Source organism: Pan troglodytes, chromosome 1 (genome assembly GCF_028858775.2).
Source record: "Pan troglodytes isolate AG18354 chromosome 1, NHGRI_mPanTro3-v2.0_pri, whole genome shotgun sequence".
NCBI lineage: Eukaryota > Metazoa > Chordata > Mammalia > Primates > Hominidae > Pan > Pan troglodytes.
In genome coordinates, this window is record NC_072398.2 from 186,074,922 (window position 1) to 186,088,587 (window position 13,666).

The 13,666-nt window shown below is 43.1% G+C and overlaps 1 protein-coding gene across 4 annotated transcripts in view; it reads left to right on the forward strand.

Moving 5' to 3' along the window:
- Window positions 1–13,666, forward strand: part of EIF2B3 (eukaryotic translation initiation factor 2B subunit gamma) — a 137,802-nt gene that overhangs the window by 97,045 nt on the left and 27,091 nt on the right. For all 4 annotated transcript variants that reach the window (XM_001152272.7, XM_009456253.4, XM_054666414.2 and 1 more), the window contains exons 7-8: window positions 11,352–11,479; window positions 13,084–13,274. In XM_001152272.7, coding sequence (XP_001152272.1) covers window positions 11,352–11,479; window positions 13,084–13,274 — 319 coding nt within the window. The remainder of the gene's footprint in view (window positions 1–11,351; window positions 11,480–13,083; window positions 13,275–13,666) is intronic.

A 13,666-nucleotide genomic window follows, 5' to 3' on the forward strand; every position in this document is an offset into this window, starting at 1 on the left:
GTCTCTAAAAAAAAGTTAAAAATTAAAAAAGATGAAAGTGTAGAATAGCTAGAAAGCCACGAGTAAGCACAAGACAGCAGAGTGGAGATAAGCAGAGATGAGGGACCAGATAGTGCCGTGAGAGGCTGGCAGTAGTAGTCTTGGTTTCTTACTGTTCAGTTCAGGCATCCATTGATTTGGCTGTACTTGGTTTCCTTACATATCCTTAGATGTCCTAGAGATTGCACGATGTGTCCTTTACTTCAATAACGACAAAATTAAGCTAAGAGTATGTGACTTACACACCTTCTCAACAGGGCTGTTATTGGGTGGCTGCATACTGATATCTGAAGATGCAGGTGCTGCCAAGATTAAATCAAGGTAGTCTCCTTTGAACTTCTTAGTTGCATTCATTTTTATCTCTGGGACTTCTAGAAATATTAGTAATATTAGTAATAGAGAAACATATTTAGAATTCATTACATTTCCAAATTAGGAAAGCTTTACTTTTTTTTTTTAAGAGACAGGATCTTGCTCTTGCGCCAGGCTGGAGTGGAGTGCAGTGGTGTGATAACAGCTCACTGCAGCCTCCACCTCCTGGGCTTAAGTGATCCTCCCTCCTCAGCCTCCCGAGTAGCTGGGACTACAGGCACTCACCACCATGACTGGCTAATTTTCTTATTTTTTGTAGAGATGGGGTCTCAATATGTTGCCCAGGCTGGTCTCAAACTCCTCGGCTCAAGAGATCCTCCCACCTAGGCCTCCCAAAGAGCTGGGATTACAGGTGTGAGCTACCAGGCCCAGCCAAGAAAGCTCTACCTTCTGTATCCAAAAATCTGTGTGTTTATGGGTAAAGGGACAGCAAGCAGAGAATTCTAAATCCTGTGGAAAGTGCTTTGGTTGAAGTAAGCACAAGATGCTAGTTAATATGGTATAGTGGAAAGAGCCATGGACTATAGGACAGATGTGGAGTGACTTTCAGTTCTATCAATTATAAAAGTTGTATTAACCCTAGGCAAGATAGTTAACCTCTCTAAGCCTTGATTTCCTTCTTTATAAAATAGGGGCCAGGTGCAATAGCTCACGCGTGTAATCCCAGCATTTTGGGAGGCTAAAGTGGGAGGATGGGCTGAACTCAGGAGTTCCAGACCAGCCTAGGCAACATAGCAAGATGCCATCTCTACAAAAATTACAAAACATAAAATAAGAATAGTAATACCTACCATAAGGATTGCTATAAGAACTTGAAATGATCTGTATTATTTTCCTAGCATAGTACCTCAGACATGATACCTCACACATGATCAAAAAGCAGTACATATAACTGTCTTTACTGTGAGAGCATAGAAGCCTACAAATGTTATAAAAGGCTTCCAAGCAGAGATCATATTTGAGAAGAGTGTTATGACTTGATAAATTTTCACAAAGTGAACATACCTTATGAGTACTATATTCAGGTTAAGAAACAGAACATTGCCAGAATTCCAGAAACTCCCCTCATTCTATCCCCCTACCCCACCACATACACAAAAGTAATCACTATCCTGAGCGTTAAATAAGTGTAAGGAGATAGGATGAGATTTGTACTTTAGAAAAATCTATTTTGTAGATTTGTGTCTACAAAATAGAGGATGGATTGAAGGAAGAAGAGACATGATCAGATTGTACTTCAGAAATATTCTATCAGCTGGGTGCGGTGGCTCATGCCTGTATTCCCAGCACTTTGGGAGGCTGAAGCGGGAAGGATTACTTGGAGGTAGGCAGGAGGATCACTTGAACCCAGGAGTTCACGACCAGCCTGGGCGGGCAACTTAGGGAGACCTCATCTCTACAACAAATTTAAAAATAAAAAAATTAGCATGGTGGCACATGCCTGTAGTCCCAGCTACTTAGGAGGCTGAGGTGGGAGGATTACTTGAGCCCAGGAGGTCAAAGCTGCAGTGAGCCATGATAACACCACTGCACTCCAGCAGCCTGGGTGACAGAATGAGACCGTCTTTAAAAAAATTAAAAAATTTTTTTAAAAGTCTCTTTTTTTTCCCATCTACCGTATGAAGGATAGATTTTGTGGATAAAACTAGAGGGAGAGAGACCAATTAAAAGCAGGTACAGGAATCCAGGCAAATGATGACAGTAGTCTGGACCAGGCAGTGGCAGTAAATATGAAGAGAAGTTGAAAGTCTTGACAGAGATTTAGGGGATAGAATCAGCAGTGCTTGGTGATTGATTATATGTGAGGAGTGGAAGAAGGAGAAGTCAGGCTGTTTTGTGAAAGGGCCATTTATCACAAAGCAACCCCCAAATGCAGAAGGAGCTGAGAAACCAAAGAAGAAGGCAGACAAATCTAGTTTGTCAGTTTTGGATGATTTATTAGGGCAACTTATAGATAGAGTCATGGTCTTGGGTGGGTGCAAGACAGGTAGATCTCCACACTGCAACCCCCCAGACCCAGAGCCTATACCTTGGGGAAAAAAACATATATGCTTTGGAAGGAATTTTCGAAAGTCAAAGCAGTTTATGACCTTAAGGCATTTAGCAAACCTAATATCTGACCTGCCTAATTTAGACCAAACGTCTTTATTTTACCAATAATCGTTAACATTTTTTATTTCCCAAAGATTACTAAAGTTATGTGAACTAAAAGGCATTACAGTTTTTATTTTTTCAAAATATTTGATTTAAGTGCTTATTTTTCTTTATGCCAATTAATTAGAGCTTTTACATAAGCATCACACACACAACATATGTATAAACTACACAGACAGACAGAAGAAGATCCAGTAGTTGTAAGATTTTTCATTTGCCAGTTTCTTAATTGGATTACTGGCCTCACAGTAGAGCCCTTCAAGAAACAGGTCTAGGAAAACATGCAGTTTCTGGGGCCTAATAAGCAGGCACAGCTGGAAGACAAAAACAGACCCCCAAAATCAAGAGTCCCATTTTTATATCAGATCCTGGATCCCAAAAAGAGGGAATTAGCCCGTCTCCCATGAGAGTCTTATCTCTCAGTGAGGAGTGGGAACATTTCCATAACTTCTAGGTGGCCAAGAGCATGCTTCTCTGATGTAAACATGCAAAGAGCCACGTATTCCCTGATAACTGCCATTAGCCATTGTCAAAAGTATATTTAGCCTTAGATTTTCAGAGGAATCTATCCACCACCCATTCCTGGGGTTTTATGAGGAAAACAGAGTTTTTTCCCAGAACAGGGTCTGTGACATCTCCTCTGTTTTTCACAAGGAGTCTCAGTCTGTGAGAGCTTGAATATCCACTTTTAATTAAGCTGACTGGCCAGGTGCAGTGGCTCACACCTGTAATCCCAGCACTTTGGGAGGCCAAGGCAGGTGGATCACTGGAGGTCAGGAATTTGAGACCAGCCTGGGCAACATGGTGAAACCCCATCTCTACTAAAAATATAAAAATTATCCAGATGTGGTGGCGTGTGCCTGTAATCCTAGCTACTCAGGAGGCTGAGAATCGCCGGAACAAAGCAAGACTCCTTTTCAAAAAAAAAAGATAAAAAACAAAGTAAATAAAAATAAAAGCACTATGGTTAAAAGTCAGCTTAATTTTTTTTTTTTTTAAGATGGATCCTCGCTCTGTCACCCAGGCTGGAGTACAGTGGCACAATCTCAGCTCACTGCAACCTCCACCTCCCAGGTTCCAGCAACTCTCGTGCCTCAGCTTCCTGAGTAGCAGGGATTACAGGCACACGCCACCACACCCGGCCGGTGTTTTGTATTTTTAGTAGAGATGCCATTTCACCATGTTGACCAGGCTGGTCTTGAACTCCTGACCTCAAGTGATCCACCCGCTTCAGCTTCCCAGAGTGCTGGGATTACAGGCGTGAGCCACCACTCCTGGCCATAGGACTCTTTTAAAAAGCCCTTTTAAATTTCTTATTACCCGACTCTAGCCACACTGACAATATTTCTGGCTTTTGAACTTGACCAAAGGTAACTTCCCAGATGCTTAGGGAAAGGAAAATTCAAGATGGTTCATGGAGGGAAAGATAATCAACTAACGGTAAAGGTCACGCAGATATCAAACCAGAAAGGACTCATTCCCTAAGCCAGGAATTGAACCCAGGGCATCACTGTGAAAAGTCAAAGCCTTAGCTGCTGAGCTACAGCACTGGTGGTTTCCATTGCTCTTCCCGCTATTCCCAGAAGGAATCTAGAATAGTTAATTTTGTGCTTGCAAAGGCTTTTAACTACTCAAGATAATTTTTAGAGCTAGCTATGACATGAATCCCAGAATTCCTGTTCCCTGGAAGGAAGAGACCGAGAGACATTATGGCCACATGGTTACAAGGTCAAGTTGCCAAGGACATAAAACAAGATGGAGACCTCACCCAGTTTTTTTGTTTGTTTCAAGGACCTGCAGTAAAATTTATTACCAGCTTGCTGGGCCGTCTTGAGCAGTTTATGGGGTCCTAAGCCCCTGTTCTATCCTAAGGTACCCCTCTTTATGACAAAACAACACAGACAAATTCATAGCACAAAATACATTAGATTCGTTACAACTTAATATGAGCCTCAGAATTCTTTTTCTCATTAATCAAAACTTTACAGAGGAGATAAACAGTGATTTTTACCATTCATTCAGCCAATTTGCACAGAGAGAGAGAGAGAGAAGCCAGAAGTCTGACTGGTAAGAAATTTTTACTCCTTTGCCGGCATGTCCCGTTTCTGGGTTCCCCTTCCCTGAGCGACCCTAGCGACCCTGCTTGCCACACCATCGCTCCTGGGGCCAAGCTGCATCACAAAGGAAAATCATGGAACCACAGGCAAAATCGTCTAAATTTTGCAAGTTGCCGCCCAAACGGCTGCATGGGAGACCTGAATTCTAATATTTTCCATTCTGGACGTAGCAAAATACATGTGACAAAACATAGACATTAGCCACCATATGGATGCTTAGCACCCAATATTGAACTGGCAAGGCCCAAACTTGCCCCCAGTTGGGCCCTGTCATCTGTATCCATTTTTAACCAAGAGGGACTTTATTGAGGGGAGGGCCTCTCACCCAATCCCATCCTTTACTCAGGTAAAATGTACCCCCATTACGTATCCAAAGTCAGCCAATTGGTGCTGCAGTCTGTTTCCTTTGGGTCAGATAGTAACTAAGCTAAAAGATTAGCAAATCTAATGTTTTAATCAATTAGTCATTTAGGTGCCTTTCATAAAGTCTTTTTTTTGGGGGGGGAGACAGAGTCTGGCTCTGTCGCCCAGGCTGGAATGCAGTAATGCCATCTCAGCTCACTGCAACCTCTGCCTCCCGAGTTCAGGCATGCCTCAGCCCCCTGAGTAGCCGGGATTACAGACCTGCGCCACCATGCCTGGCTAATTTTTGTACTTTTAATAGAGATGGTGTTTCACCATGTTGACCACCCGCCTTGGCCTCCCAAAGTGCTGGGATTACAGATGTGAGCCATCGCGCCCGGCCTTCATAAAGTCTTTAAATAAAAATATTGAAATCTTTTTAGAAGCGTCTGCATATCAGTAAGCATCCCTAGATGAGTCTCAATGCACTTCAGTGCATTGTTCATTCGGAACGTTCTACTGTAAGTTATCTTTAGTAAGATTTCGCCATTTCTGTAAGACTTCACTGCTTACCAGCTAATGTATAAGCTGGAAGGAATTCAGTTTTCCAGAAATGAAGGATCCCATTTTTACCTAAAATATTTGCTTTGCTCTCAGGTTCCCTTGATGAATTTAGCCAATGATTTTTCCTACCTAAGCACACAAGAAAAATGAAACGAAGGGGTAGAACACAGACATCCCCGTGAATTTTCAAGAGCCAAATTTTACAACCCCTACAGTATTACCATTTACAACCAGTTTCTTTCTGACCCAGTCAGATGTAAGAAGCCAAGTAATTAGCTGGATCCAAGCCAGCTAATTACTGGATCAAGTCCAATCCTGGACCCAGTCAAGTTTCTCTTGTGACTTCCAAACCTAGTTTGGATCAGAAATTTGCTCAAAGAAACTTGGACAGCTCAAAACACAAATCCTTGGAGCTCTGAAATCTGAGAGAGAGCTTACCCACAATCCCCAGTCACTTTGAGAGATCAATGGACATAAGTGGGTCCTTGCAGGTACCTTGCTTGTTCACTCAGCGCTCCTGGGGTCGTTAAAGCTCTACTTCAGATCCCACTTCTGACACCATCTGTAGAAAGAAAAACAAGCTGAATTAAGTTTAAAGGAGTTTAATTGAACAATTAATGATTCATGAATTAGGAAGCCCCCAGAATCACAGCAAATTCAGAAAGACTCCAAGGATGCCTCATGGTCAGAGGCATTTGACAATTTTTAGACAAAAAAAGGAAGTGACGTACAGAAATCAGAAGTGAGGTACAAAAACAACTGGATTGGTTACAGCTCGGCATTTGCCTTATTTGAACACGGTTTGAACAGCAGTGTATGAGTAGTTGAATTATGGCTGCTGGGATTGGCCAATTCTCAGCTATTGGTACAGGCACATACTCCTAAGTTAGGTTTTCAGTCTCATCTACCTATTAAGTTAGGATGCAGTTTGTCCACAAGGACTCAAATATAGAAGTACGAAGTCCTTCTCAGGCCATATTTAGTTTGCTTTAACATTCATAATTCCACTACTGTGAGATAACTATTGTGAACATTTTAGTGTATTTGTTTCCATTGTTTTATTTTCATATATATAGTGAGAATACATTCTTGAAATCACACTTTAAAAATAATCTGGGTCAGGCGCAGTGGCTAACGCCTGTAATCCCAGCACTTTGGGAGGCTGAGGCAGGTCAGATCATGAGGTCAGGAGTTCGAGACCAGCCTGGCCAACATGTTGAAACCCCGTCTCTACTAAAAATAAAAAAAATTAGCCCAACATGGTGGCAGATGCCTGTAATCCCAGCTACTCGGGAGCTTGAGGCAGGAGAATCGCTTGAACCCAGGAGGCAGAGGTTGCAGTGAACCGAGACCGTGCCACTGCATTCCAGCGAGACTATCTAAAAAAAAAAAAAATTTTGCTTTTTTCATTGAGTATTATAAGCATTTTCTTCTATCATTAAAGAATTCTTGGCCAGGCACGGCAGCTTACGCCTGTAATCCCAGCACTTTGGGAGGCTGAGGTGGGCGGATCAGGAGGTCAGGAGTTCAAGACCAGCCTGACCAACGTGGTGAAACCCCATCTCTACTAAAAATACAAAAAAAAAAAAAAAAAAAAAAATTAGCCAAGCATGGTGTCAGGCACCTGTAATCCTAGCTACTCAAAAGGCTGAGGCAGGAGAATCACTTGAACCTGGGAGGCGGAGGTTTCAGTGAGCCAGGATCGTGCCATTGCACTCCAAGCGAGACTGCGTCTAAAAAAAAAAAAAATTATTTACAGTCACAGTTTTGCCTATATGACATTCTGTTATAGAGGTATTTTGATCTATCATTGTTGAATATTTTATTGTTCTCCATTTTTATAAATAACGGGAATACCTTTTTTTGAAAGATTCTTGTTTATAATCTGATGATTTCATCTATTCAGCAAATATTTACTGAGTAATATATTTTCCTTAGGATAGACTTATAGAAATGGAATTACAGGGTGAAATTATATGAATATCTTCAAGTCTTTTGCTATAATGTTGCCAATTATTTTTCAGAGATTTTATCAGTTTATACTCCGACTCCCATTATGTGACAGTAACTGTTCTCAAAGCACTCTTATCAGTAATGAACATTGTTTTGAATCAGTTAATTTAGTTGGAGGAGAAATTGCATCTTATTTTAGTTTTTTACTACTTTGAAAATATTTTATATGTTTTTTGAACACTTATATCTGTTTATTAAGAATATTCTTTGCCCTATTCATAGCAATTATTTTGTCTTTTTATTTGGTGGGATTGTTTGCTAGTAGTCAAGTCTATTGTTCTCCTTTGTGATTGCTTGAGAAGAGCTTATGATTTCATGAGATAAGACAGGTGTTTCTAGGAAGGCTGTGTATAAGAGGGAAAGGAGAAAGTAAGGTTGACCAGGGCACTGTATCCAGCAAGTGGCCTAGGCCCAGGATGTTCACAATGGTTCACTGTAGCTTTGTAACATTTCTTGGCACAGCTCTGAGCTGCCTGCACTTTAACTAGGAAGCAGGAAGAGTAATTGTTTCCTTCATTATGCTTCTAAGCCAACTGCATTATGGGGATTGACCTAATGTTGAGCTCCAGCAGAGGTGGGTGGGACCTGGCAGGGCTGTTTCATAGCCTCTCTTCAAATCATGGATCCTCTCGAATGGTTCTGCCTGATGGGGCCATGTGCCAAGGCTCGTCTGCTTGCCTCTTGCAATGACAGTTCTTTTTGGTCTGTAATGTAAATATCATGGCCCTGAAATCCCCTAGCTGTCCGTGCTTTGTCACTTCTTCAAAGGGAACTGACTTGTTTTCCAATGGAGGAGGAACATTTGCTGCCCACACTGGTTTGAAGCATTAAAAGGGGAGAAAAAGAGCTAAGAGTAAGTGTTGCTTCATTCTTTGTATTCACATGGAAATTTTTAAATCTTCATCAAAGGATCAGGAGAAAAATCACACTGAAATTCATTACAAGAGCTCACAGCTTAACACAGAATTTTTCAAAGATATTTGACTTCATTCTTTAAAAATTGCAAAAACTATGAACTGTGTAGCTCCAGGGTTCATAGTTTTCCTTACCCTCCTCAGCCTCTGCCTCTGTCTTGCCTTCCTTTCTACCTACACTCCATCTGTTTGGTTTTGTGTCAGCATGCAGAGCTTTGAATGGGGGCTGGGAGAGGTGGTGGGAAGTATGCAGCAAGTCAGGTTTATAGAGCTGCCCATACTTTCACCCCTCTCTCAGGCCTCATTATCTCATCTCTCAGAATATTGTAACTGGTCTCCCTTTCTTCAGTTTCCTTATTCCAGGCTTTCTTCCACATTGCTACCAGAATTACCTTAATAAGAGATAAAACTGATCATGTCACTTTCTTGCTTAAAAACTACCACTGGCAGCCAGGTGCGGTGGCTCACACCTGTAATCCCGGCACTTTGGGAGGCTGAGGTGGGAGGACTGCTTGAGTCCAGGAGTTCAAGACCAGCCTGAGCAACATAGTAAGACTTTGCCTCTACAAATAATAAAAAAATTAGCTGGGCATGGTGGCACGTGCCTGTGGTTCCAGCTACTTGGGAGGCCAAGGCAGGAGGATCACTTGAGCCCAGGTAGTCAAGACTGCAGTGAGTTGTGATTGCACCACTGCACTCCAGCCTGGGCAGCAGAGCAAGACCCCATCTAACAAGGAAAAATTACCACTGGCTTCTCAGTCCAGACTTTCTAGACTGCTACTGTAACTCCTCAGTGGGTTCATCTTACCTGCTGCCGAGATAGAGACGATTTATCAAGATGGGAGAATTGCAATAAAGAGTTTAATACACATAGAGGCAGCTAAACGGGAAACCAGAATTTTATTATTACTCAAATCAGCCTCCCCCAAAATTCTGAGGCTAGGGTTTTTCAAGGATTGTTTGGTGGGCAGGGGTCTAGGGAATGAGTGCTGCTGATTGGTTGGGGATGCAATCATAGGGGTGTGGAAAACAGTCCTCTGCTGAGCCCAGTTTTGGATGGGGGCCACAGAGGGGTCACTGGTCCCAGTGGAGTCATCCAGTCATCAGAAATGCAAAAGTCAGAAAAGACATCTTAAAAAGCCAATCTTAGGTTCAACAGTAGTGATGTTACTTACAGGAGTGACTGGGGAAGTTGCAAATCTTGTGACCTTTGGAAAAATGATTGGTGATCATGAGAATTCAGGCCCCTCTTGTAATCCTAAATTTGTACGCTTTTATTAGTTTTATAAAGGCAGTTTCATTTTGAGAAGGGCTATTATCATTTAAACTATAAACTGTAATAAATTTCTGGCTAGGCATGATGGCTCACACCTGTAATCCTAGCATGTTGAGAGGCCGGAGCAGGCGGATCACCTGAGGTCAGGAGTTCAAGACCAGAATGGTCAACATGACGAGACACCATCTCTACTCAAAATACAAAAATTAGCCAGGCATGGTGGCCGGCGCCTGTAATCCCAGCTACTTGGGTGGCTGAGGCAGGAGAATCACTTGAACTGGGAGGTGGAGGTTGCGATAAGCCAAGATCACACCGCTACACTCCAGCCTGGGCCACAGGGCGAGACTCCATCTCAAAAAAAAAGAAAAAGAAAAAGAAAAAAAAGTCAGGCACAGTGGCTCATGCCTGTAGTCCCAGCACTTCAAGAGGATGCAGCAGGCGGATCACTTGAGGCCAGGAGTTTGAGACCAGCTTGGCCAACATGGCAAAACCCCATCCCTACCAAAAAATACAAAAACAGCCAAGCATTGTGGCATGTGCCTGTAGTCCCAGCTACTTGGGAGGCTGGAGCACAAGAATCACTTGAACCCAGGAGGCAGAGGTTGCAGTGAGCTGAGATCATGCCACTGCACTCCAGCCTGGGCGATAGAGCGAGACTGTCTCAAAAAAAAAAAAAAAAAATTAGCCAGGCATGTGGCTCTCACACCTGTAATCCCAGCTTTCCAGCTACTCAGGAGGCTGAGGTGGGAGAATCACTTGAACCCGGGAGGCAAAGGTTGCAGTGAGCTGAGATTGCACCACTGTACTCCAGCCTGGGCAACAGACAGAGTGAGACCCTGTCTCAGGAAAAAAAAAAAAAAAGTTTTCTCCCAAAGTTAGCTCAGCCTATGTCCAGGAATGAGCAAGAGCAATTTGGAGGTTAACAGCAAGATGGAGTTGATTAGGTCAGATTTCTTTCACTGTCATAATTTTGTCACTGTTACTTTTGCAAAGGTGGTTTCACCACAAAAAGCTTTCGTGATCTGGCCCCCTTGCCTACCTGATTAGCTTAACCTTCTGCTTTTCCTCTTAAACTCGTACAGGCTACTGTCCATTGGATTATGAATTCCTTGAAGTCAGAAATGATGTATTTCCAAGGCCTAGCACAGTAACTCGCATATGCTTGGTAAATGCTACATAAATTAATTAGCAATATAAAATTCTGATAAGGTCACAGTGTGAGAGAACACTGAAAAACATGTGCTAGTTTCTCATCTCTCTGCTTTCCATTGCTAAGTATAAATAAAAACATAAATAAAAAACACACACTGTACTAAAGATCAGGTCCCTTCTTCCCCTAGTACAGATTCCTGATCACTTAGACCCAACATCCTGTCTCAGTACCCACCAGGAAGCACTCTGCTTCTCCAAACTGCCAAGTCAATGCCACATTTGATCTCTGACAGTCCCAAGGTGCCATGACAGGAAAGGATTTGGCTTTTCCTTGTATGCACAGAGCTTTTGATCCGGGTATGTTCCTGACAGTCAGGTTTCTCATATTTGGCCATTCTTTCTTTCTAGGTCAATAACTTCTATCCGGAGTGAACTGATTCCATATTTAGTGAGAAAACAGTTTTCCTCAGCTTCCTCACAACAGGGACAAGAAGAAAAAGAGGAGGATCTAAAGAAAAAGGAGCTGAAGTCCTTAGGTCAGTTCTTGGGTTGGTTCAGTAAGAGGGTCAAGGGTAGCAGCACCTTTGGAAAGAGTGGTTGGGCAGCTTAGCCCAGCCCAAGATGCCTGACTCAAGGCAGCAGACTATTTCTAGCCTACGAGGCAAGACAGGCTTGCCAACCCACTGAGCTCTGGGTAAGTTTGCTCAGGCAGATTCTGCCACTGTGCTCTCGGCAACAGGCTAATCATGCCTCCAGCCCCATTCTCTGATTTATAGCTCTGGTTTGGCTGTGTTCCTCACTAGACCATTTTGCCTTTAAACTCCACCTGCCACTTCTTAGTTCCCCTGTTCTCTAGGCTCTAGGCAGCCCCATTCCTGATTAAACTCAACCTCTTTTATCAAGGGAAGGAAAGTGAAGGAATGTACAATTGCAGTCCAACCACAGGCCAACCCAGGTGTCTCCGTGCCAGGATCTGAAGATCGGATCTGTCTTGTTTGCTGTCATATCCCTAATCCCTGGCCCAGTTGTGGACTCATAGTAGATGTTCTGAAAAAGTATTTATCAAATGAATACACTGACAGTACAGCATGATGATTAGGATTGCAGAACTGGGCATCAGACAGTTCTGGATTTGAAATCTGACTGCCTCTTACTAGCATTATGTCTTTTTTTATTTTTTTATTTTTTTGAGACGTAGTCTCCCTCTGTCGCCCAGGCTGGAGGGCACTGGCGCAATCTCGGCTCACTGCAAGCTCCGCCTCCCGGGTTCACACCATTCTCCTGCCTCAGCCTCCCCAGCAGCTAGGACTACAGGCACACGCCACCACGCCCGGCTAATTTTTGTATTTTTAGTAGAGACGGGGTTTCTCTGTGTTAGCCAGGATGGTATCGATCTCCTGACCTCATGATCCACCCGCCTCGGCCTCCCAAAGTGCTGGGATTACAGGCGTGAGCCACCGTGCCCGGCCAGCATTGTGTCTTGAGGCAGGTTACTCAGTCCTCTGAGCCCCAGTTTTTTTATGAGAAAGTAAAAGATCTCAAAGGATCGTTGTAAGAGCTGAAAAACTAGAGCCCTGGTACTCTGGGCTCCAAGTTCTGTACTTTCTGTCATAGCACAGCTACCAGATATGGTAATAGAGACTAGCAGCACAAAGTCAACCTGGCTGGCCACTAAAGCCTGGATGCTGGCTTGTGTTATTTCATGATTTACAAGGGTCATCTGTTTTATTTTCCCTAGTGGTCTTGATTACCGGTCACATGCTTTTAGGACCTTGTATTAAGCATTTTTATATCATATGATATTTTAGGGAAGTACATTTCCTCTTTTAGTTTGACTTTCTCTTACAGATTTTAGTGGGATTTCCTCAGGGTTCATGTTTTGTGGGTGAGTTTCAAAGGGAGAAGTGTGAGCTGTAATCTCTTTTAAAACTTAGAGCCAAGCATGATGGTGCACACCTGTAGTCCCAGCTGCTCAGGAAGCTGAGGTGGGAGGATCCCTTGAGTCTGGGAGTTTGAGACCAGCCTAGGCAACATAGCAAGACCTTGTCTCTTAAAAAAACAAAAAACAACTTGACTGAGTCTGTATCTGTTCTGTTATCTCTCTCTCATTTATTTCCTTGGTTGGGTGTTTGTTCTGAAGATATCTACAGTTTTATAAAAGAAGCCAATACACTGAACCTGGCTCCCTATGATGCCTGCTGGAATGCCTGTCGAGGAGACAGGTGGGAAGACTTGTCCAGATCACAGGTGCGCTGCTATGTCCACATCATGAAAGAGGGGCTCTGCTCTCGAGTGAGCACACTGGGACTCTACATGGAAGCAAACAGACAGGTGAGAGCATGAGTTAGAAAATCATGGGGCTCTTGTCCTAGAAACAGACTGAGCCACTTGTCTGTTTCTTCATTAGGTACATAGTAACTTGTTAAGAATCCCTGTCATTCCCAAGGTTGAGCAAGACCTGGCATGTCAAGGGAGACTACTAGGGTACTCAGGTGCAGCAAAAAGGGAAGCAGGGGGCCTGGTCCATAGTCAGGGCCTCTATGGCTCCAGGGAAAGGCTAAGATCTTCAGGAAGGCTAACTTCTGGCCTTTGCGTCAGCAGGTTCCTCCTATTCTGTTCAGCATGGGGATATCTGCAGTACTTACTTCATAATAAGCAGGTAAATACTCTGTAATCATTACTCTGATGAAGTAAACATAGGCATACAGAGGAGGCTTCCCTGA